The 25,768-nt window shown below is 45.5% G+C and overlaps 1 protein-coding gene across 1 annotated transcript; it reads left to right on the top strand.

Moving 5' to 3' along the window:
• Nucleotides 1-1,808: 1,808 nt before the first annotated feature.
• On the top strand, nucleotides 1,809-24,304 carry GEMIN8 (gem nuclear organelle associated protein 8). Its single transcript, XM_036439754.2, has 4 exons — nucleotides 1,809-1,886; nucleotides 10,989-11,033; nucleotides 11,894-12,332; nucleotides 23,857-24,304. The coding sequence occupies exons 2-4, from the start codon at nucleotides 11,022-11,024 to the stop codon at nucleotides 24,111-24,113; spliced, it is 708 nt and encodes a 235-aa protein (XP_036295647.1). The 5' UTR covers nucleotides 1,809-1,886; nucleotides 10,989-11,021; the 3' UTR covers nucleotides 24,114-24,304.
• Nucleotides 24,305-25,768: the final 1,464 nt, after the last annotated feature.

Genomic DNA, 25,768 nt, shown 5'->3' with positions numbered 1-25,768 from the left:
TTATTTTACCTAATAGTCCTTCCCTAACACGCTCTATTAAAAAATGAGGTTTTTAGCCGGGACCGGTTTGGCTCAGTGGATAGAGCGTCGGCCTGCGGACTGAAAGGTTCCGGGTTCGATTCCGGTCAAGGGCATGTACCTTGGTTGCGGGCACATCCCCAGTGGGGGGGGTGCAAGAGGCAGCTGGTCGATGTTTCTCTCTCATCGACGTTTCTAATTCTCTGTCCCTCTCAATTCCTCTCTGTGTAAAATCAATAAAATATATTTTAAAATAAATAAATAAATAAATAAATAAATAAATAAATAAATAAATAAATAAATGAGGTTTTTAGCCTTGGCCCGTGTTGCTCATTGGTTAGAGTTTTGGCCTGTGCACCTAAAGGTTGCTGGTTGATTCCCAAGTCATGCGCACATGCCTAGAGTGCAGCTTCAACCCCCAGCCCCAGTCTGGGTGGGTGCATTCAGGAGGCAACCAATAGAGTGTCTCTCTTATATGGATGCTTCTCTCTCTCCCCCCCCTCACACCCTCTCTTCCTCTCTCTCTCAAAATCAATAAAAAAATAAACTCAGGTGAGGATTAACAAAAAACTGCGATTTTTATATTTTCTTATACTAATTCTGCAAAACCCTCTTATAGCACATCTCAATTCAGCTACCACTTTCCAAGCTGTGAATGGCCACATGTGTTGAGTGGCTACCGTGGACAGTGCAGATATAAAATAATACTTGGAAATAACTGTAGTAGGCATGCAGTACATCTTTGCTAAAGTTAATAATCTTCTGTGCTATGTGATTCTTCTATGGTCCAAGAATAGTATGGTAATAATGTCCACACCATTCATTCAGCCTGATTTAGCTGTTCTCCTCTTATTAGGCATTTGTTTCCAGTGTTTGCTTCTTAAAATAATTCTGCCGTGAGCATCCAGTTTACATCTATTTTCCCTTGTAATAAATCCCCAGATGTGACCATTCTAAAACTAAAGTATGCTCCCTTTTAGGGCTCTTGCCACATTTTGCCAAGTTACCCCAGAAAAAAAATATGCCTCCAACTCTTCCAGTGGTTTACGTTGGTTATTAATGATTTCTCTGCGGTACTAACAGGGCAAGTATTGCTGATAATGATTGTGATGATGAAAATGGTAATAGCCACTACTGGTTTGCTCTTGCCCTAAGTTTTTTTAAAAATATATATTTTATTGATTTTTAACAGAGAGGGAGAGGGAGAGTTAGAAACATTGACCAGCCACCTCCTGGGGATGTGCCCGCAGCCAAGGTACATGTCCTTGACCGGAATCGAACCTGGGACCTTTCAGTCCGCAGGCCAACGCTCTATCCACTGAGCCACACCGGCCAGGGCTGCCCTAAGTATTTCTCACACACATTATGGGAGAGGACCTGAGACACTGGTAAGTCAATAAACTCAGCGCTAGAAATGCGCTCAAACTCAGATCCCAATGACTATTTCCAAAGCTGGGAGGCTTTCCCCACCACCTTCCCTTGAGAGGAGCTAAGTATCAAAAGCCATGACTATTGGGGTCCGGGGCCGCCCAGAAACGAACTTCGCCTCCCTCCCCGCCTCACCGGCCCACGCGGCCTGGGTCCCCGCCCCAGCGTCCCCGATGGGGTGCCACCCGCTATTCCCCTGTTCCCACTACCCCTCCGCTCCCACGTTCAAAGCGAGGGGTGGACCCTTTTTGGCGCCCGCCCCGCAGCCAGCGTGGTGCGCAGCGCGGTGCGGAAGTGGCGTCATCGCGGTAGGGCGGGACTTCCGGCTCGATGCAGCGAATCGGAAGCTCGCGTCTAGCCGCGTTGCCATAGCTCCGCCCACTCGCCACCGGGGAAGTCGGTCCAGGCTGCCCACCCCAGGATCTGCGAGCCGGAGCGAGGTGACTCCGGGGGCTGTTGGGGTTTCTCTGGGGGGTGAAGCGGAGCCCGGCCTCCCCTGCGGCCCGAGCCGCGGCCGGGCAGTCACGTGGTCAGTAATTGTCACCCCCGCGGGGCAAGGCGGAGCCAGAGGCCGGAGGGAGTCCCAGCTCGTCGCTGGTGTTTTGAAATGAGGGGCTGATTGGGGACCTCTCTGCTGGCACGTGAATCAGAATCACTGGGTGACTTAGGAATGCCGATGCACGGGCCCCTTTCCCGATCAGTTAAATTCGAACCCCTAGAAGTAGGGCCCAGGCATCGGTATTTTTATTAAAGCCCCCCGCTGCGATTCGGATGTGTCAGGAGCACGGTGATAAGCTGGCTCTGGGAGGGGAATTCGGACTGTCCCTCCAGCCCAGGATTAAAGGTTTGGTCGCCCGGGGCTGCCTTCTTGGAGGGATGTCTAGGATATTGGCCCATCTCCGGAAAAATTTGGGTTTTCTTTCTTTTCTCTCGCGCTTTGACCTCTGGGAAGTCGGGGTTGTAAGTGGAAGTTACCTGGAGAACGTTCGTGTGCACCTTACCCATGGAGATGGAGAATGCGTTTGCCCTTTTTTCTGTATTTATAGAAGTAAAGTTTGAAATAAGGCTCCTGAAATCTGATGATCTTAACCACTTTTTAAAAAATATACATATAGATTTTTTACAGAGAGGAAGGGAGAGGGATAGAGAGCTAGAAAAGTCAATGAGAGAGAAACATCTATCACCTGCCTCCTGCACACCTCCTATTGGGGATGTGCCCGCAGCCAAGGTACATGCCCTTGACCGGAATCGAACCTGGGACCAACCGGTTTCGGCTTAACCACTTTTAAACTAGCCATGGCCTTTGCTGGTAGGCTCTTAACGTGTATTACCTGACTGTTCAACACTTACTCCTTTATGGCCACAGTAGGTTTTTTAACTGCATGAAAGATACATTTACAGTGAAGAAATCTTACTGTCTCTTCTTACGAGTTGTTTTATTATGTCCCCAGTTATCCCAGTTTTCGGCTCTCTTATTGCCTGTTGTGTTTATGAGTCCGAGGGTAACTTCTTTTTGAGTGTCCTCATATTTCACTTGTGATTCTGACATTAGTCACATAGGAATTTGGTGAACTTTTAAATAAATCTATTCACAAATCCATCACTCTTGCTGACAAATTAAACGATGCCATTCTGTGGGTAGACTGTTATCCATGTTAAAAAGAAGAATTAGCCCTAACCGGTTTGGCTCAGTGAATAGAGCATCGGTCTGCGGACTGAAAAGTCCCCGGTTCGATTCCTATCAAGGGCATGTACCTTGGTTGCGGGCACATCCCCAGTAGGGAGTGTGCAAGAGGCAGCTGATCAATGTTTTTCTCCTTGATGTTTCTAACTCTCTATCCATCTCCCTTCCTCTCTAAAAAAATCAATAAAATATTTTTTCAAGAATTAGATGCATCGTTTCCGTCTTCCTCCTTCCCCCAGCCTATGTTTCTTTGTGGCATTACCTTCTACAACATCCGGGAGACTGTAAACTGGGGTTTGGGGTTGAGGGAATAAGAAAATAAGACTGCTTGCTGGTTCCCTTGCCTATGGGAGGCTGCTAGGGACAGAAAGGTGTGGTCCTGCTGAACACGGACCCCTATAGCTTGTGGGAGGCCTGCGTCTGAGAGGTGGAGCCTGAGCTGGGGGAGAGAGACCATTCAGACTTGTCCAAAGCACTGAGCAGGGACCACGCAGAGCCACGGGAGGGAGCCAGATGAACTTGCCAGCCTTCTTAGCTGCTGGGGAGAGGGCCGGAAACTGCTCTCAAAACCCTTCATTTTGTCATTTCTCTTGGTGATGAGGTTCCTGCCAGTGTGTGTGATTGGAAGGCATCCACTCCGGCAGGGTTATCACGGCATATACAGAGATTCCGTAGAACCGCACGACTCCATTGATGTGATTCAGATTGCTCCCCATATCTGCGTGTATTATGAACCATCTCCAGAAGACCCTTCTTCCTTTTGCCTTGTAATGAAGGCCTGATTAGATCCTGAAATTACCTCATTGGCTCAGAGCATCAGATCGGGGGAGCTGTATAGGAATGGTAACGACTTTCAGGGCTTTAACCAGCATAACTTACTTAACGACAGCCTTTTTGTGTGTTTCTATGCAAAAATCAAAGCAAGTGAGTTTTTGTTTAATTTTCAGAATTCTAGTGGAAAAGGAAGGAGAGAGGAAAATCGGTGCTCTTACTTTTTTTTATCTGGTTGCTATGGCCCACCCTAGATCCTATACTTATAAGATTATAAATATACAATGAAAAGAAGATATACAATGCAGCAATACTCATTTGTGAAATTTTCAAAATAACTTGATGGAAGTAGTCACAGTGTGTCCATTGACAACTACAAAGCTCTCGTCTGTTGTTATTCATGTATTGAAAAATGTCTTTTCCAGGATAAGCAGATTCGATGAAGAATGAGTGCATTTTTCCAGAAAGGCTTTATAGGAAAATAGATTGTTGAAGACTCAGAGGCACTGTCTTGTCTGTGGGTCTCGGCAGTGCTCAGTGAATGACCTCAATGCTGTATTCATTCCTTCCTTCTCTCATGGCTGAGGACGGACAATGAATTCGGCCTCTGTCCTTGCCAGGGCTCAGCTGGGTAGTGACTATTATGCCATTGTACTCACGGGGCCGGGCTGCCCGGTTGGCAGTGCCGTGGAGCCCGGCCTGCCCTGACATTACCAGTCTCTTTTCTTCCAGCTGCATCCTCCCATCCGTCCACAACATGTGCTGTCATAGAGTAGGAGACACTCCTAGGGAAGGAGGGAGTGAAAGAGAAAATTAAAGACCACTGAGAAGGCATCTTAAGTCTGCTGCAACCATAAGCTTTCTTTTCTTTGAAATGGTAGTGGTGGTGCTGCCATAATGTCTAGAATTATCTTAATGGTGGCCTTTCAGAGACCCAGGTGTTTGTATTACGTTCCTACGCACTGTGCGTAGAAAAAATAAGCAGCTTTGAAAAGTTGACAGGACCCTTCCCTTGGAGCTAACTGTGTGGCTAGCAGGGAAAGATGTGCATTCTTTCTTCAGGGCTGAGACAGCGGGAACTCTCCCAGCTTCCCTTCCTTGTCAGTCCACTGTCTCCATCACAGCAGCTCATACAGTGTTCATCAGAAATCCTGGCGCTGCGTGTGCATTCTTAAGTCCTGTCGATTGATACTGTTTTTGCAGGAGCTTAAAGTCTTTTTTTTTCTTTGTTAAGTCTTTACATGTCTATATAGATCTTAAAGAAGTGATTCAAGTTGCTTATTTTGTCATGGAGAGGATTCTCTTTTTTTTTAAATATATTTCATTGATTTTTTACAAAGAGGAAGAGAGAGGAATAAAGAGTGAGAAACATCGATGAGAGAGAATCATCGATGAGCTGTCTCCTGCACACTCCCTACTGGGGATGTGCCCGCAACCAATGTACATGCCCTTGACCAGAATTGAACCCGGGATCTTCCAGTCCGCAGGCCGACGTTCTATCCACTGAGCCAAACCAGTTTCGGCTGGAGAGGATTCTTTTGTCCCAAACATTAGGAACTGGTCACCCACATTGGGGTTGGTCATAATCCCAGTTTTCTTGTTTCCACTCATCGTATTTCAAGTTTAAGTGAGAGAATCCCAAGTTTTTCCAGTGATTTCCAAGTGGAGAGTGAGGAACAGTTAGGGCACTCAGCATATTGAGGGCAGTGTCTGTACAGCTTAATGATGTATGCACGTGAAACGGGCAGGCAAATGATGGCCCACAGCTTTTCTGTTGTACTGCACAGGAGCTAAAGATGGTGTTTACATTTTTAAAGGATGGTTCTTTTCAATTGAAAAAAAGAGACTGAATGTAGCACATAAGCCCAAAATCTTTACTATTTGACCCTTTACAGAAAAAAAAAATTGCTGGCATAAAATACCAAGAGTAAGGCTGGAAATAGCGAGCTAATCCTACATAATAAAGAGCTAATGTGCTAAGTAGACTTAACAGCAGAACGACTGTCCAGACAACCTTCTGGATAATCTTCCAGATGAAGCCAGGGCTGTGCGGAGCTCCGAGGGTCAGCCGAGCCAGCCGGGGCTTGCAAGGGTTGAGCCCCTTGCATGAATTTTGTGCATTGGGCCTCTAGTCTATATTAATAACAGGGAAATATGCTAATAAGGCCCCATGGTGGCAGGGGCCAAGGCAGAGGCAATTAGGGGTGACCAGACCAGCAGGGGAGGGCAGTTGGGGGCAACCAGGCCAGCCAAGGAGGGCAGTTAGGGGCAACCAGACCAGCAGGGGAGAGCAGTTAGGGGCGAGCAGGCAGGCAAATAGGTGAATGGTTAGGAGCCAGCGGTCTCAGATTATGAGAGGGATGACTGACTGCCAGTTTAGGACTGATCCCTGAGGGGTCCCAGAATTGAAGAGGGTGCTGGCTGGACTGAGCCACACACACACACACACACACACGCACGAATTTCATGCACTGGGCCTCTAGTAACAAAAAGCTCTAGGCAAGCTGGTATTTCTTTTTATGTGTTTTTCTGTACTTCATCTGATTTAATTTTTCAGAGATTGATTAGTTTGTCATTCTCAGGAACTATTTTTAAGCAACTATCTGTAGGATTTTAGGAATCTTATAAATAAGAAGGTGTAAGAGGATATGATACATAGGTTTTGGAATTTAAGGGGAGGGGAATAATAAAGCCAAGGGTGAAATTAGCATATTTGACATACAGCCCAGGCCTCTGGACTGCTGGAGGATGGCAGCAGATGTGATTGTAAATGTCCTAGTGTCTGTCCATACCAGTGCAGAAAGCACAGACTGAGATTGAGGACCAAGTTGCCTGTATCCCATCATTCATATAAATTCCTCTTTCCTAATGGTCTCTGTCTTAAAATTTGAATCTAGTGCAGTGGTCCACAAAGTCATTAGTCAACAGAGCCAAATATCAACAGTACAATTGAAATTTCTTTGGAGAGCCACATTTTTTAAACTTAAACTAAGTTTAAGTAGGTACATTGTTATTAACTTAATTAGGGTACTTCTAAGCTGGCTTTGCTAAAAACTCAAGGGGCCAAAGAGCCGCAGTTTGCCGACCAGGGGTCTAGTGCTTCAGCTGATTCATTGGTGTACTTACAAATAGGCGCACACTGGGCTGAATCAGAGCTGCTTCTGCTTCAAATGCTGAAATTGGCTTTCTCTGGCCATCTCAGCTCATTGTCCTGATGTCTTCCTTGTAAAAGTGGGCAGTGTACCTTGCATGATCTCTAAAGCAGTGTACCGTAGCAGCCCTTCTCTCGAATTATTTGTCGAATTAAAGGCATAAATAAGTAATCTCTCCTCAAATTAGTGCTGCCCCCTTCTTTTTAATCACAGCCATTGACATTTAGCAGCCTGCTGAACATGATGGATTACACTTGAACTTCTCAAGCGGTTGCCTACTTTATCACATCTGCCTGCACTCCTCTCTGCAAAGTGCAGCCTCTCAGACACCATCTCATGCATTTTCAGAATATCGGTAATGCTGCTTTAAAGCCAGGCTGGATTGTCCCAGTTCTAAATAAAAGCAGGCTTTTCTGAGGACTATAGTAGTGTTAAGTGACAATAATGTTTGTTACGTATTCGTTTGGGATAAGTACTATTCACATTAATCTGGTTCTCAGTATGTTTTTTAAATATATTTTATTGATTTTTTTTTTACAGAGAAGAAGGGAGAGGGATAGAGAATTATAAACACCGATGAAAGAGAAACATCAATCAGCCACCTCCCACTGGGGATGTGCCCGCAACCAAGGTACATGCCCTTTTCCGGAATCGAACCCAGGACCTTTCAGTCCGCAGGCCGACGCTCTATCCACTGAGCCACACTGGTTAGGGCCTAAGTATGTTTTTTAAGGCTAGAAGTCTGGATGCAAAACACTTACTCTTCAGAAGACATGCAGATGTCTCCTCGATTTTTCTAATTTAATTCCTCGGCTGCTTGTGAATGTCTAAAACAAATGTGATTAAGACACACATGGAGTGCGGTGTAATGCCGTTAGATGCTGCAGGCTCTCAGCGATTGGGGCTTCAGTGATGGACAGATGAAAACCGGCTGCGGGTAGTTAGCACTTAAAGGCTGCACCTTGCCATTTAGCACTCACACGTGCTCTGATTGCTGCCATAATTCCATTTTGGGTTCGTTTTACTTCTCTGGGTGGTTAGCCCCTGAATTGGATTGAGTGTTTTAGATTTCTTCAGTAGCCTGTGAAGCGCATAGCAGTTAGCCAGGTTTTCAGATAATGGCTCATGTGTTACTAGGAAACCTTTCAATTACACTTTCACTGGTTAACTGCCACAATAGTTTGAATTTAATTCAGAAGGGTCTGCCGCTTGCATTTATTAAGGTGACCAGACATCCTGCTTTTGGCGGGACAACCCCAATTTTTAACAATGTCCCGCGTCCCCCGGCATTTTAAAAAAGTCTCAATTTTTGGAAAGATTAATCGGGACTTTTTTAAAACGCCGCGGGACTCAGGACAAATTGTTAAAAATCGGGACGTCTGCCGAAACCGGTTTGGCTCAGTGGATAGAGCGTAGATCTGCGGACTGAAAGGTCCCAGGTTCGATTCCGGTCAGGGGCATGTACCTTTGTTGTGGGCACATCCCCGGTAGGGGGTGTGCAAGAGGCAGCTGGTCAGTGTTTCTCTCTCATCAACGTCTCTAGCTCTCTATCTCCTTTCCTCTCTGTGAAAAAAATCAATAAAGATATATTAAAAATAAATAAATAAATAATCGGGACTTCTGGTCACATTAGTTTATAGACGCTTATGGCGTACAAATGGTTAAGAGTAATGACTGAATGTGCGCTTACATTTTTTAAAATATATTTTTATTAACTTCAGATAGGAAGGGAGAGGGAGAGAGAGAAACATCAATGATCAGAATCATTGATCAGCTGACTCCTGCACACCCCAGGCATGTGCCCTCAGCTGGAATGGAACCCGAGACCCTTCAGTCCACAGGCTGATGCTCTATCCACTGAGCCAAACCAGCTAGGGCAAATGAGCACTTACATTTTCACTGCATCTGTTAACCTTTTTCCAGTTTACATTCACTGCATATGTGTGTGTTTCTGAATTTAGAACAGTGAACAGGAAGTGTGGGTTGTGTTTAAGATAAATTTACAGAAGGTCATGCCAGCCCTCTTGGAAATACCTTATTTGAAAGCTTATTATATTTAAAAAGAATGCAAATGATTCTCCTTTAGGTTAAATCTTAAAAGAAGTGGTCGTTTTGCCATCTCAATTTCAACATTACCCATAGTGAAACATCTGATCGAGATTACAAAATATGTCGTTTGCTTCTTAAGGCTTGGAGATTTTTTAATTCTGTTCTGTTATTGAGTGAAGTTAGGAACAATAGGACTCTTTCAGTATCTGATTTCTAAAGATTCAAATTCTAAGTAACTGCTCAGCAACACATTGTGTTAGTGGTTCCATCTAACACAGTGGTCGGTCGGCAAACTCATTAGTCACCAGAGCCAAATGTCAACAGTATGACGATCGAAATTTCTTTTGAGAGCCACATTTTTTAAAACTTAAACTTCTTCTAACACCATTTCTTCAAAACAGACTGGCCCAGGCCGTGGTATTTTGTGGAAGAGCCACACTCAAGGGGCCAAAGAGCCGCATGTGGCTCGAGAGCTGCAGTTTGCCGACCACAGGTCTAACAGATGCTTAAAAGCTCATGCATTTTAGGGTATTATTTTTTTTTGTTGTTGCTTAACTTTCTAAAGTACATTCTGATCTAGATTGTCCTTTCAGTAGTTCTGAACTCCTGAACAGAAGGGGAAATATTAAGTCTGTTTTACATAGGCTGTAGGTGCAGACTGAACTTCACCTTTAGGTATTTCCTGTCATATCAGTAAGTCACGAGCACTGGGGGAGTGGGGAAAGGAGCAAATCTGGCCAGAGCAAGGCTAACACATGCAGCCATTCTGCATAGTGGCTCCGGGAAAAGCCTCCGTGGAAGTGTCTCCTCCTGCAAAGGGGCGGAGTGGTGTCACAGGCTGCCTGAGAGATGCTTATCACCACCCAAACCAAAATAAAGTCCGTTGAGGGGACTTAAAGCGCAGGGCACAACCCAGGCTGGAAGATGGCTTATTTAGAGGGGCTTCCCGGAGACCCAGCAAAGGTTTCTGGCGAGTTGGCAAGAGGCACTCTATTCTATGCAAGCCTCGGGGACATGCAAATTTAACTTAAATAGACATGCCGATGAGTTAAGAACTGTCATGAGTTAAGAACTGGCACATAGCCGAGACCAGTTTGGCTCAATGGATAGAGCGTCGGCTTGGGGACTGAAGGGTCCTGGGTTCGATTCCGGTCAAGGGCATGTACCTTGGTTGCAGGCATATCCCCAGTAGGGGGTGTGCAAGAGGCAGCTGATTGATAACTCTCTCTCATTGATGTTTCTAATTATCTCCCTTCCTCTCTGTACAAAATCAATAAAATATTTTAAAAAAAAGAATTGGTACATAAAATAACAGTTGTCAATTTTAGTTCATACTCTATATATTATTTTCATATACATACTAACTACTATTTGTATGGTTATTTTCAATAGGGCAACAAGTTCTGTTGTTAAATCTCTGTGTCATTGCACTTTAAGGTAGTGACCTTTATGCTACTGGGGGCATCTTGCGTGTCTCAATAGTGCTGATGTAGAAGACAGCTTGGGGAATACTGTCAATAATATTGCGATAATTATGTACGGTGCCAGGTGGGTACTGGAAATATCAGGGGGAGCACTTTGTAAAGTATATAATTGTCTAACCACTATGCTGTACACCTGAAACCAATACAAAAAAAGACTGAAAAGTAAACTAATTGCAAAACAAAAATTAGGGAAACCAGTACTTGAAGAATGGAGTGTCCCTTGAGCCACTTAATCATACCTGAGGGAGTTCCCTCCTTTTCAGACCACAAGGTCATGCCCAGGTGCCAGGGTCCCTCCTGGCAAGAGGCACCCTAGGAGAAGCTGCTTGGCAAACTACAAAACAGCCATGAATGTCACATACTGTACTGACCACATGTTGCACTGTGCTTGGTCTTTCCTAGGTCCCGGGCCCATTGGGACTTTCATAGTCAGAGATGGCAGCAAAGGTAAGATTTTTTTTTTTTTAACTTATAAGAGAAAAAGGTAAATTTTAGTCTTTAAAGTCTTGGTGTTCTCACTCCATGAGGGAGAAGACCAAAGAAATACATCAGAAACGAAAGGTAAAAGCACCACTGAGGGCATTGCTCAACATCTTTTGTCCCCGGTGCTGAGGAATGGGCTGGGCCAGCAGGCACTTAGCGGGCAGGGAGGGAGGGTCCAGAACACATGCCATTCATTAGTCCATGTGGTTGTTGGCAGCCATTTCACACTGGGAACTAGTTGCTAAATTACAGTGGCTAGAAAGCGCAAAGGTGCTAGATGTCCAGTCCTTATCTCTCCCTGCATCCTGTCTAAAAATGATCATTAGTAGCTTCTGTCCCACTTTGTTCGTTTGTTTGTTTTTAATATATTTCTTTATTGATTTCAGAGAGAAAGGGAGAAGGAGAGAGAGAGAGAAACCTCAATGATGAAAGAATCATGTATCGGCTGCCTCCTACACACCCCCCACCAGGGGATCAAGCCCACAACCAAGGCATGTGCCCTTGGCTGGAATTGAACCCGGGACCCTTCAGTCCACAGGCTGACGCTCTATCCACTGAGCCAAGTCGGCTAGGGCCTGTCCCACTTTTTTGACGGCCATAACGCTAAGCTAATTATCCTGTGCATACCTCATGTACACACTTCAGAGCAGGTGTGCATACACTCAGTTTCCATTGTGGGCATGGACCTGTCATACCCTCTTTGGCCAGAAGCATCCTAAAGTAGAGTAGGTTTTTAGTAGATACTCAGTAAATACGTGTTGGTAAGTGGATTAAACATCTTGATGAATTGTGATGTCTAGCCTACACCTCCCTTTATTTTGTAGAAGCCATCGTCGGAAACCTCTGTGTCTTGGTCTTGTCATCCAGTATATGCGAGATACTGGCAGCATTATTATCAAGCAATGGCTTGGATGCGAAGCCACCAGCATGCCTACCGGAAGGCCATGGAGTCTTATTTCAGTTCCCCCTGGTACTTCCCTCCAGGAGGTCTCCCCCAGGGCTTCTATGCTCCCAAAGGGAGAGCCCCTCAGTCCTTCTATGGCCATCACTGGTCCTCCCAGGACCCCCACCGCGGTTACTCACATCCTCCAAGGTCCGGGCAGCATCCCCCTGAAAGCACAAGCGAAGACCGATCCTGGACCACAGAAGAGGAGGCGGAGACCGACTCGGAGGATGAGGTGGAGTGTGACCTGAGCAACATGGAGATCACCGAGGAGCTGCGCCAGTACTTCGCCCAGACCGAGAGGCACCGGGAGGAGCGGCGTAAGTGCAGAGCTGCCCTCACAGGCTCCCTTTCTTTGCCCTGCATCCTGCAGTTTTCCCGCCCCTGTCTATAAATTTACTTTCGGGCTCCTCAGCTGGGTGCAGATGCTATTCCAAACCCAATCACAGGCCTGGAAAAGCCATGGGGACATTGCACTTCGATTACATTAGTTTCCAGAGCTATTTTTATATAGGCTTTCTTCTTAGTTCTAGAACAAAGCTTAACCCAGAGTATCTCTAACATTTATTGAATGTTAGAGACTCCACCAGATGGAGAGTGTGCATGTGTGCATATGTGTGTGCACGCATGTGTTCCCTGATCTACACTATAGTCCCTCGAGACACTAAACCCATTTTACAGATGAGGAAAGTGAGCCTTTAGGAGGTTATTTGACTTATTCCATGGTACACAACTAATCATTTGCTGTCAGGAATCAAACCGAGGTCTGCCTGACTCCAATTCCTGTGCTCCTTGCTCATGCACAAACTTAGGGATTGGGTCTTGTACCGAATCCCAACTGGGTTCCTAAAATACTGTTGCCAACCCATTGGTACACAGCTCTGCGCCTTCCCTGGTACTGCAGACCTGCCATTTCTTAAATATTAAGCTCCCTACCCTCAAAGTAGAGATCAGTCTGAACCTAAATAGAATAGCAAAATGCCCAGTACTTACTTAAATTTTCCGATTTGATCCTGCATTGAGACTGTTTTCCCAGGGGTTAGAGAATTGTGATAATGGTCTTATATCTTCAGCCAGAAAGCAGAGATTTTCTTTTTTAAATTTCTGACTACAAAGAACTAGAACTGCTTTTGGTGCTCTCCTTGTTATTGAAGTTATCAGATCACTTACATTTTAAGTGTCTCTAATAAATATACAATTATCTGTTATTTTCTATTATATTCAGTAGCAAGTGTCAATATTGTTTGTATTAAGTTCTAATTATATGACAGTTTACCTGTCATTTTTAGTAAACAGAAACATGGAAGTCTGGAAAGAGTTTCATTTCCATTTTGAAGGATCATACTTTCATATTGATGGCCTAGCATGTATTGATCTAGGAACTGAGCAGTGGGCTTTGTATAAAGCGTCACGCCCTTTGGTGTCTTTGCTCGTCATTCTTCCTTCACCAAACTATTCATTCAGGGTTTTTTTTTCCTTTCCTTCTTTCGATTAAACTGTTGACTTCTTTGGTGTGCATTAGAAAGTATATCCAAATAAGTATTTTTAAAATAGTACTTACAGTACGCATAGAATACATTTCTCTCCTTGAACTCCAGGAAGTCTACTTTAAAAAAAAAAAAAAAAAACATATAAAATAACCATTTGTGTGAGGGAGAGTAGACATTGGCCCATGTCCACATTTGGTTGGAATGCTGTTTGTTACTTAAAAAAAAAAAATATGATGGTGGTGGGGCTTATTTCTGTTGTCCTTACCAGAAGATGTTTTTCCCCCAAAAGATTGATAATTTTACGATGAATGTTGCAGTTAAGGATGGGAGCAAACCCAGTCATTGGAGAGGCCATTTTGACTTATCTGCTAATCTACACTAATAAAAGAGAAAGATGCAAATTGACCATACTTTTGTGATGCCCACCAGCCAATCAGGTGTGAGTATGCAAATTAAACCAACAAAGATGGCGGGTAAATTTGCATACACAGACACCAAGCAGCCAGGGGCAGGGTGGGATACAGGTGTTGCACACCGCCCTAGCCACTCAGGGCCTCTGGGCAGTGTGGGAAGGTGAGGCCGGAGCAGAAAGGACTGGCAGCCAGGGAAAGAAAGGCCCATTCTTGCATGAATCTTCGTGCATCGGGCTTCTAGTGTAAAATAAACCTGATACAGTTATTCAATAGAAAAAATAGATATGGCTGAAGCCAGTTTGGCTCAGTGGTAGAGCGTCGGTCTGTGGACTGAAAGGTCCCAGGTTCGATTCCAGTAAAGGGCATGTACATTGGTTGCGGGCACATCCCCGGTAGGGGATGTGCAAGAGGCAGCTGATTGATGTTTCTCTCTCATCGACGTTTCTAGCTCTCTATCTCTCTCCCTTTCTCTCTGTTAAAAATCAATAAAAATATTTTTTTTTAAAAAACAGATATGAATGAAATGAACAGAAAATAATGAAATGTGTTCTTCCAGGGTGAGCAGTTCTGTTACAGATATGGTTCAGAATTATCCCCGTTCCTTCCTCTTGCCTTTCAGTTAGAATCCTTGGTAGGTTAAAATAAGTCATGAAAATTATCTGCTACATTGTGCCTGGCACTTACTATTATTTTAAATATATGAGAAAAGTATTTTGTTATTAATTATGAGCCTTAAATCAGAGGTTTTGAAATCTTACCCCACAAAGTGCTAAACTTGCTATGGTTCTGTGAGACATTTTACAAAGTGAGTTAGGCTTGGAATGCTATATGAACTTGATGAACTTCATGTTTTGGTGATTTCCTAAGTCATCTTCATTCAAGGCTCCAAATTGCACTGTTGTCATTGCTGTCATGAGTTGAGTTGTGTCCCTTAAGTAAGATATATTGGAATCCCAATACCCACCTCCCCAAAACCCGGACCTCAGGATGGAACCTTATCTGGAGATAGGGCCTTTATAGAAATAATCAAGTTCAAATGAGGTCATTCGGATGGGTCCTGACCCAGTGTGACAGATGTATTTATAAAAAAGGGGACCCCCTGGACACAGACACCACCAGGGAGAGCTCCAGGTGGAGACGTGAGTTGTGCTGCCACCAGGCTAGGAACTACCAGGAACCAGGAGAGAGGCCGGGCCAGATCCTTCCCCAGCACCTTCCCTGCCGAGGGGGCACGGCCCTCCCCACCCTTGAGCTCAGACTTCTGACCTCCAGACTAGAGACAGGACATTCCCGTTGAGCCACCCAGGCTTTGTGCCCTGTAACGGTGGCCCTGGGAAACTGCAGTCACCCTGTGAGAATTGTCTTTGTTCCCAAATGCAGCCCAGGAGTGGGACATAAAGGGAGCTGGAAAGGTCTTACCATCTCTCTGAAGAAAATGGGGTGTATGTTTGTTTTCCCGTGACCTAGAGAGCAAACCAACAAAAAGGGGAGCTTTGGCTGGCTGGAGTGGCTCAGTGGTTGAGCGTCAACCTATGAACCAGGAGGTCAGGGTTCAATTCCCAGTCAGGGAACATGCCCAGGTTGCAGGCTTGATCCCCAATATGGGGCATGCAGGAGGCAGCCAATCAATAATTCTCTCTCATCATTGATGTTTCTATCTCTCTCCCTCTCCCTTCACCTTTGAAATCAATAAAAATATATTTTAAAAGGGGAGTTTATGAAAACCCTTACAACCTTCATCCTAACCTTATTCCCCAGTATTTACATTATCAGTAGTAACACTAGAGGCCCTGCGCACGGAATTCGTGCAAGAGTTGGCCTTCGCAGCTGCCTCAGTCCCTCCCTCGCAGGCACAGCAACTGCCTCAGTTCCAAGGCTGCAGCCCCAGCTTTGTCTAGAGGTTGTCTGGAAGAAGGTTGTTCCACTGTTCGCAGTTCGGTCGATTTGCATATTACGCTTTTATTATTATAGACTAGAGGCCTGGTGTACAAAATCCGTGCACTCTGGGAGGTCCCTCAGCCAGCCTGCACCCTCTTGCAGTCTGGAAGCCCTTGGGGAGAGGCTCCTGCCACCACTACTGCACTTGCCAGCCATGAGCCTGGCACTTACCCTGTGAGAGCACACTGGCCACTAGGGGGCAGCTCCTGCATTGAGTGTCTGCCCCCTGGTGGTCAGTGAGTGTCATAGCAACCAGTTGTTTCACTGGTCGATTTGCATATTACACTTGTATTATTATTGATTATACAGAGGCAGCTATGGCAGAACCACTCAAGTCACAGGGTTCCACCACATCGTAGCTAGAGGTTCTTAACCTCTTGGGGGCCACCTGCCCTAGCCTTTCTGTGCCTCAGTCCCCTCACCTGTGAAATGGGGGTCCTAATTAATGGGGTGGCAGTTATGAAAATTAAGTGAGATAAGAGTGCTTGGTACAAACTCAGTGCCCAAGAACAGTTACAGTGCCCAATTAAAAGTTCCTAATAACTCATCCTTGATTGTGAATTATTAACCATAAACTGGTTTATTCGGATAACTATCCTGCTTAGTGCTTGATTCCGATTCTGTACATTTTTTATAAAGATGCTCTATGACTTCCAGAAAGTCATATATTTCTTCTTTAGGCAGCACTTACGAAACTCTTAAATTGATCACAATATTTAATAATTAAATATTCAAAACATAAATAAATTTTGGTGTCTGTCAAATTTAGCCATTAACACAACTTTCATTTCTGTTGCCAGGACATTCTTTCTCAACATAACTTACTAAAGTAAGATACTCGGGCCAGACAAACGAACCCACCGTCCATTACTAATAACGTCGCTGAACACACTGAGCCACCACTTCTTTGTGCTTTTTAAAAACGTGTCCTTGTAGCAAAATTCAAAACTACTCTCCCTAGAGTCTCTGCTCTGCTTTTGTGTCCCGCAGTCTGCCCTGCAAGCATTATGCATTCCCCGGGGGGCGTGAGAATTGTCTGGCGAGGGTGAGGCTCTCACTGCTACAGACCGGGTCTCTGTTAGAAGTAGCTGCCAGGGCTTGGCCCTGCACCCCCAATAACAAAATAACGGGCAGGGGTTCCCCCGCGTTATTTTTTTCACCGGCACTTTCTGTGAAATCTGCATATAGGATGAATACGCCTTCCTTGGAGCAGTAATGAATGATGGGATTCAGACGGAAGTGATTTGAATGCCCAGGGTGCCTTCCAGTCCGTCGCCTTTGCTAGAAACAGTGGCGGATTAGTTCTGTACGCGGGCGGGAAATGCTTCAGAAAGCAACGAGGGACCTGCGTAGTGTGAAAACTTGCTTGAAGTTGTTTTGTTTTGCCCTTTGAACCACTACCATATACTTCATCATGAAGGGCAAATTCAACTCTGAATATGAATCATTTAGAGAACACAGAGTCTTATAAACTCTTCCCAATAAGGGAAAACAGAGCTAAACTTGATTTAGCTTTTCATCTGCTGAATCTTGTTTAATATTTTCTGAGGATAAAATCCTTCAGACGAGACAACATGTTCTTGCCTGTGGTTACTGCTCTTCCAGCTAGTCTGTAATTTAACATATTTCGATGATAAGAGAGAAAAAAAAGGATAAAGAACTTTTGTGCAGTGGGAACAGGCATGCTTTTGATTATGTCCTCATTTCCAAATGAGATGTTTCCATTATTTAAAACTTCAGTGGTAACATTACTTACAGGAAGCTGGACAGTTGTGAAGTTTGGAAGGTCAACTGTGTTTTCGCCTACTTCTTAGGGAAAATCTTTATTGTTAGGTTAAGGAGAGTATCATTTTTTAGGCATAAATAACCCTCGATTACGACTGCAAGGCTATAGTCCTGACTCTTCGAGGGAAAATGGGTGCCAGTTATCCTTCCCCGCAGAGAAGAAAGCCTTGGAAACAAACACTGCCCCTGTTGTCTCTGGCTTCGGCCAGTCAGATGGTCATCACGTGTTTTGGGACTAGTTGGTGGGTCAAAACAGGGACATGTTGGCAAAGAGCAAACCCAGATAAATCAAAGGGAAGAGGAGATAAATCAAATTAAAGATGACACCTACAAGAGCCATGGTGTGGGGTTGGGCCTAAACAGGCAGTCGGACATCCCCCTCACAATAGGTCCATGGTTACTTTTGCAAATGAGAATAGAGCCAGTGAACTTAGTGGTCAGAGGAGGAGCTCCCCAGGCTAATTGGGACAATTGGAATATGCGTTAGGCTTTGAGGGATGGGGTCAATTGGGAATGAGAGAAAGGAAAAGAGGGTAAGGCCACCCCCAGTTAGCACAGTTCTTATCAAAGGGCCCAGATGTGTTCTTCATACATTTGATGGGAACATCTGCTCCATTGTATTGCATCTATACCTGAGTAAAGAGATTATCAGTTGGCTAGAACTCTGTCTGGTTGGTCCTCCTTCCGTCCACACCCCATGGAAAACCTGAAGGATTCAGCAAAGGTTACAGCCCTGTAGTTAGTGAGCCATTTTGGTTTAATCAATGAGACTCGAATGTGGGATAATACTGATTGAGCATAATCCCGCCACGTGTGTCTTTCATCTAGTCCAGCTGTTCAGACATGCATAAAGCCAATCAGTGAGAGAGAAAACGCATGCATAAGGCTACAGAAAAGTGGAAGGAAGGGATGGAAATCCATTTTTATTCTAAAAGTAGGAATGGCGGTTGTCCACTGGCTTGTGTTTGTCACGGAGTGAGGGATGTGGGGTGAGTCTGCAGACTCATCAGAAATGGCTCCAGATCTGCACCTGTGTCCGGGGGTGCTGCTGACAAGTCAGAAAGGGGGCATTCATGACATGAAACAAGTCTGTGCTTTCACTCGGTTGTGCTGTAAGATCATTAATTCTAGCAACGTAGCAGAGACTATAATCAGAAAGACATGCTAATGCTGAAAAAAATGAGGGAAAATAACATTCTTCAGCACTCAATTGTCTTAGTGCTTTGTCCTCCAAAATGTTCTGCCTGTGGGCCAATAATCTGTGGAATAATGAATGCATGTTTCCCTGTTCCGTGGGCTTCTCTGGGCTCCAAGTTATTTCCCATGATTTTTTTTTCCTTTATGGACATAAGTCTCTATTGGCAATATCACGTAAATCAATAGACTCAAGCAAAAAATATCAAGGTTCTATATCCTAAACCCAGATGAATCCAGTACAGTTTCTCCTTAATAGTATAATACTGACTGTTTTTCTTGTTTTAACCCTGTGTATATATTACCCCTGTAACAGTTTCCCAAGACTGCTAATAAATGACCACCAACGGGATGGCTTAGAACCGTGGTCAGCAAACTGCAGCTCGCGAGCCCCATGTGGCTCTTTGGCCCCTTGAGTGTGGCTCTTCCACAAAATACCACGGCCTGGGCAAGTCTATTTTGAATAAGTGACATTAGAAGAAGTTGAAGTTTAACAAATGTGGCTCTCCAAAGAAATGTCAATTGTTGTCCTGTTGATATTTGGCTCTGGTGACTCATGAGTTTGCTGACCACTGGGCTAGAACAACAGAAATTTATTCTCACAGTTTGAGAACCCAGAAGTGCAAGATCAGGGTGTTGGCAGGACCACACTCCCTCCAGGGTCTCCTGGGCTTTGTTTCTTCTGGCTTCTTCTGGCTCCTGGCCTTTGGTGGCTTGTGGCAGCGTAGTTCCAACCCATGCCTCCAGCTGTCCATGGTTTTATCCCTGTGTCTCTATGTGTCCCTCTCCACTTCACCTCATTGGAATCCAATCCAATATGATCTCATCTCCACCTTTCCCTTAATCACATCTGCAAAGATGCTATTCTATATACACAAAAGCCTAACATGCAGTGTCTCCTCGGCAGTTCAACTGGGAGACCAGGAGTTCAGTCACTCGCTATGACGTGCACGGAGCAAAGGAAAGCCCCTGCCGGCAGCTGACAGCTGGGGAGGGGCCCCCCCGGCCAGCAGCCAGAAGGCCCCATTGGCCCTGATTGCCGGCCTGGCCTAGGGGCCCTACCCGTGAATGAATTTCGTGCACCAGGCCTCTAGTTTCCAAATAAGATCATATTCAGAGGTTCCAGGGAGATGTGAATATTGGGAGGATGTTAGTCAACCCACTACAACCCTGTTTTAAAGCTGGAATATAAAAAGAGTATGATTTATATTCAAACAAATTCCCATGACCAAATATCCTACAAGAAAAAACCTCTTGGAACATCGAGTCCCACAGCTGTTTCCAGTAAAAATGACCCACCTCTCCACAGCAAGGCACCTGCTCAGTTATGTCTGAGGTAATACGTTCCCCTTCTCCGCTTCAGTCAGCTGATCCTCCATCTGCTTGGATGAGCCCTCACCTTGTTTCGACAGGAAGAAAAACTGCTAGTGACTGAGAATCCTTCTCAGCGGGAGGAAGGAAGCAACAAATAGAAAACAGAATCGGAATAAGGCGTGTTGGATCCCCTAGGTCAGTGTACACGAAAGCACTTTCAGCCAGTCTGAGGGTATGTGGTTTAAGCTGGCTGGTTTTCAGATCTGTCGTCCAGCCTTGGAACATTTGTCTTCATTGTGTGAGTCAGTGGAGGTGAAGTGACTCAGATGTAAGGAAACAGCATCAGTCCCCAACCCTGGCTCTTCCCTCAGCCTCTCCCCGTGGAGACGCTGAGGTTCTACTGTAGGGGAACCTTTTGTGATTCAGCATCTGTTTCTCTCTCTCTGGGTTGTCATCATTTCTCTTTAACAGCATCTGGAAGAAACAGTTGTTTACAAAAAAAAATAATGTATGGCCTTTGTCCATACTTTCTCTCAACGATCATTTCCTGAGCACCTGCTTTGTGTCAGGCATGGTGTCCTCCTGGGACTGGGGTAGGGATGAAAACTGGCAACAGGGACTTCCCCCTTCCTGCCCCTTCAATCCACAGAGGAAACCCGGAAACTTCCAGGCTGCTTGTGGGCAGGCGGGAACAGAGTTGGGCCTTCAGTTTTCTTGAGGAAGGCTGGTGGGAAGGAGCTACAAGCAGAGAACAGAGCAGAGGACGGCTTTTATTCTTACACTGACTTTGTTAAGAACTCAAACCCAGTGGTGGCAACCCATGAGCCAAGCTCATACTTGGGAAGTTGCACAGGCTTCAGAGACTGCCAGCTGGGGTTGCTTTGTGTGCACAGCATTTCATCCCCAGATATCAACAGTAAGAAAAATGTCTCTCCAGCCCTCGTCACTTTGGCGCGTCTGCCTGCAGACTGAAGGGTCCCAGGTTCGATTCTAGTCAAGAGCACATGGCCAGGTTGCTGGCTCGATCCCAGTGGGGGGCATACAGGAGGCAGCGATCCATGATTCTCTCTCATCCTGGATGTTTCTCTCTTTCCCTCCCCCTTCCTCTTGGAAATCAATAAAAATATATCCATTTTTTAAAAAGAAAATGTCTCTCCACATAGAATTAGGACATCAATTTAATATTGGTAAGACAGTTTTTGTCAGAAGAGTAGCAGAAAGAAGCAGAATTATAACCATGCTAAGTTATACGGAAAAGAAAACTCGAGATGCAAAAGCGAAGAAGGTCATATTCACATACCCTAACAGCAGAGAGCAACACTTACTAAGATAGCGAAGAGCCCAGTGCTTATTCAAACTTCTAAACTCAGAGACTTCGATGCAGACAGGAAGTGGAACATCTGTTGTGTCTCTTCATCTGCTGAGAAGGCTGATGCCAGTCTAGGGACAAGCTTGAGAGTGAAGGGACTGGCCTGGGAGTCTCTGCCCTCCAGATGCAGGGGCGCGGAGGCCCCAGCAGAGCCGCATGGGATCGTGTCCTGCAGGCCAACAGCAAAGGGAGAGCCCAAGGATGGTTAAGGGGCCAAGGCTCCCCCCAGTGGGACTCCTCCCTGGCTAATGGGGAGATGCCAGGCCTTCAGAGGAGGCAGGATGGGGAATAGATTTTCAATGCCCATGAGGCCTGGACAACTTACATCCTGATGTTTCAAACTTCTCAGAAAGGCTGAGAATGAGAAACAAATGCTTGTTGACCTCCCGTTCATGTCCTTATTAGGTCAGTGTTTTGGTTTAGGCCTGCGTTTCGCAGTAAGTCAGGGATATCTTTTCCCTGGATAAGGTAACAGGGATTCGGTCTTCATTCTGACAGGCATTTGGCATATCAGCGCATTGCTTCCTTCTGTGAAAATGAACTGCAGATGTGCTAAGACAGAAGTGGCCACATTTTTAATAATGTTTCCAAGTTTATAAAACTCCTTCCCGCCTCGGCCAAGGTGAAAGAACAGGATTTAGGAGAGGGACTGTGTATAGCCATATAATCATCTTTCTGTGCACACGTGGTTCCCTCACTTTTGTGGTTCCTTCCATAATAACCTTTTTCTCTCCTGCTTTTAACCAGGAAAGAATGGTTTATTGTTTTATCCCCTACAACCATCTTCACTCCTTACTTGGTAGCAATGGTAGCTACAGATGGATGCATTCTACTATCCATTTATGTTCTTGAGAGAGGCTTACAAAAATCTATGAAATAGGCTAAATTTTACCTTCTGCAGCATTGTTTTGCTGATATTTTATGTTCTTATTTACATAAGAATAAAAGTTATATTAGTACTTGTTATAAAAAAATTGAGAGGGGGGAGAATAAATTGAATACATATTTCTTGATTTACAAGAACCATTCATTCATTCATTCATTCATTTAAATCTTCACTCGAGGATGTGTTTATTGATTTTAGAGGAATTGGGAGAGAGAGACAGAGAGGCAGACAGACATTAATACGAGGGAGAAACATCAATCGGTTGCCTCCCATAGACGCCTGGACCCGGGATCGAACCCACAACCTGGGTATGTATCCCAACTGGGGATTGAACCTGCAGCCATTTTGGTGTACGGGTTGATGCTCCAACCAACTGAGTCACCACCTGGGCAAGAACCCATTTAAATTAATAGGAATGAAAACATACACTGAGTGGCCAGATTATTATGATCTCTGAACACATAATAATCTGGCCACGTGTGTGTGTGTGTATTAGAGGACCAGTGCATGAATTCGTGCATGCATGGGGTTCGGCCAGCCTGGCTAGGGGGAGGGGACATGGGTGGTTGGCCACCCTACCTGCTGGTCAAACTCCTGGTCGAGGAGACAATTTGCATATTAGCCTTTTATTATACAGGATAGACACTGAGTGGCCAGATTATACATTCAGAGATCATCATCGTTTGGCCACTCAGTGTATAATGATGGCACTTGAAATGGAGCCTAAGCCAACCTGAGAAGTAAAAAGTCAGATCCTATAGCGAGGACATAGACACCTGGCTACATGGCCAGTGTTTATGGTGGTTAGAGCCTCAGCCTGTGCACTGAAGTTATCTTTACCTTCTCGCCTCTTTAGCTTTGTTACTGTAGCAGGAAGATTAGCCCACAGAGTTTCCCATCCATTCACAGAATTCCCCTTGTTCGGCCCGCATACCTTTGGCCAGCGTTCAATCACTGGACCTCCTGTTGGCTGGCACGGTGTGTTTTAGATGCAGGGAATGATAAGTCATGGTGCCATTGCTCTTTCCGGATTACCTGAATTCAGTTTTTCTGCCACCACTTCTTCCATGGTGGGGAGTACTTCTTACAACACTGGCTTTCCAGGAAGCCTGGCCTTGCCTGCAGGCCTGGTTCGGTGTCTAAAACCCAGTGAGCCCCACCTGCCCTTCCTGGTTGGGCAAGATGTGAGCTGGCGGCTGGATGAGGAGAGGACCCAGGTGCTGTCAGTTTCTTCTGTGTTTTCAGGGCTGTTTCCAGATGCGGGGCAGTTTGGGGTAAGTGAACAGGGAGCTTCATGACTAAGTAGTCCCTTAGAATCTAGAGACCATCTCAGCCGGCACAGCTGGGGGTGGCATCACAGTGAAAGGGAAAGCTAAGGGGCTTGGGGGGCTGCCCCCCACTTCATGTCTGGCAGCCGTGAACTCACCCCAGTTGACCGTGTTGGCTTGTTCGCAGGGCGGCAGCAGCAGCTGGACGCGCAGCGCCTGGAGGACTACGTGAACGCCGACCACGACCTGTATTACAAGACACGCCGCTCCATGGAGCCGCCCTCCGAGAGCCCCAGCGAGCGGCGCCAGGCTGAGATGAAGCGCCTGTACGGGGACAGCGCCGCCAAGATCCAGGCCATGGAGGCCGCCGTGCAGCTGAGCTTTAACAAGCACTTTGACCGCAAGCGGCCCAAGTACTGGCCCGTCATTCCGCTGAAGTTCTGAGCCCTGGGCCTTGGGCCCCCAGCCATCACCCCTTTCCACTGGGATTTGTTCCTTCATCTGTTTCTGTGTATTTTCTCAGGGAAAGGGGACTTTGTCCTGAGAAATCAGCATGTTCACCAAAGTGCCAGTGGGCCTGTCATGGGGTGTGGGGGGGAGAAAATCTTTTATATAATAAAGAGCTAAAATGCTAATTATTTTTTTTATTTTTTTAATATGCTAATTAGACTGAACAGCCAAAAGACCTTCCAGATGAAGCTGGGGCTGTGAGGGCCAGGCCAAGCCTCTTGCACAAATTTTGTGCACCGGGCCTCTAGTGTAGTATAGCAGCCTTTTGTAAGCAGCAGGACGTGTGCTGTTGCCTGCTTGCATTCTGACATAAAATGATCATTTCATATGCGTTACACTGTTCAATCCACTGAAGTTCTCACTTAGAGATACTGCCTAGGTTTTTGTGTTTTTCTGCATCTATCTGGAACCCAGCTGAACTAGGCAGATGCCTTAAATGTGGCAGATATGGCATCCTGCTGGAACTCCTTCACCCACCCCCCACACCGCGTGGTCCTAGCATGCAGCTAGACAGTGACTTCTCTCCCTGAGAGGTCAGCACGCATGTGCTGCCAAGGGCCCAAGCATTCATATTTTGGGCTTTCAGGCTGCAGGTCTGTGTCCTAACTTCTCAGTTGTGCCCTTGCCACGCTGAAAGCAGCCATAGACAATGGGTATACAAATGAGTGTGGCTGTGTTCCAATAAAACTTTATTTATAAAAACAGGCATGGGCCAGATTTGGCCTATGGGCAGTAGTTGGTGGACCGCCGCTCAAATAGATGAAATTACCTGTCTGACATTCGTTTTGTTATCTCTTTACCTCTGCAGAGTTTGAGTGTCAGACAGGACTGAGAGCAGAGAACTGTAATGCCCAAAGCTGCTCCCCTCTGCAGTCTCCTGGTGTGGAAGAGGTATAATTGAAGTACTTTGCATGGCAAATAGCGTTTCGATAAGAGAATACATTTCTGAGTCTGAAAATCCGAAAATGGATAAAACAGGCCATTTAAAAGAGCCAGCTGCCTTTTAAATAAGTTATTACAGTGCGCCGCCAGGGTGAGCCTTGTTGACCCGAGAAGATTAGCACATCCATCAAAGGGTGGTGAAGAGATTTAGTATTGACATGTTTTTCCCTAAGAACGCTTAGCTCCCCATCTCAGCCCCTGCCCTGCGACAAATGCATTACTTTCAGCAGCCCCGGGTGCTTGTTTCTGCAAGCGCTCGTTTTATTACTGGAGTTGCAATCTGAGCTTGGCTGTTGTAGACAAAAATCAGAATTAATTTCCCCTGAGGTGACATGTGACTAAAATCCCAAGTCTTCAGTAGTTTTCTTGTTTTTATATTTTAAATGCATAAGCCTAAATAGAAAATAGATGTAACTCAGGCACAAACACAAACTAATTTCTATTTGCGGCAGGCTCTTAGCTATTTGAAAGGGAAATGGTTCTCCTTACAAAGGACTCTCCTTCCTTTCCCCAAAGAAACCACCACCCCCGCGCCACCCCTGCTGGCTCTGTGACTGCACACCGAGTTACTTTCACCTCTCAGTGCTTCCTGTTCCTTGCTCTTCAAGTGGGTGTTAATCTCCCCCCCCCCCCCACCCACCATGGAG

This window comes from Pipistrellus kuhlii, unplaced genomic scaffold, assembly GCF_014108245.1.
Source record: "Pipistrellus kuhlii isolate mPipKuh1 unplaced genomic scaffold, mPipKuh1.p scaffold_m20_p_16, whole genome shotgun sequence".
NCBI lineage: Eukaryota > Metazoa > Chordata > Mammalia > Chiroptera > Vespertilionidae > Pipistrellus > Pipistrellus kuhlii.
This window is presented reverse-complemented; position numbering and strand designations above follow the sequence as displayed.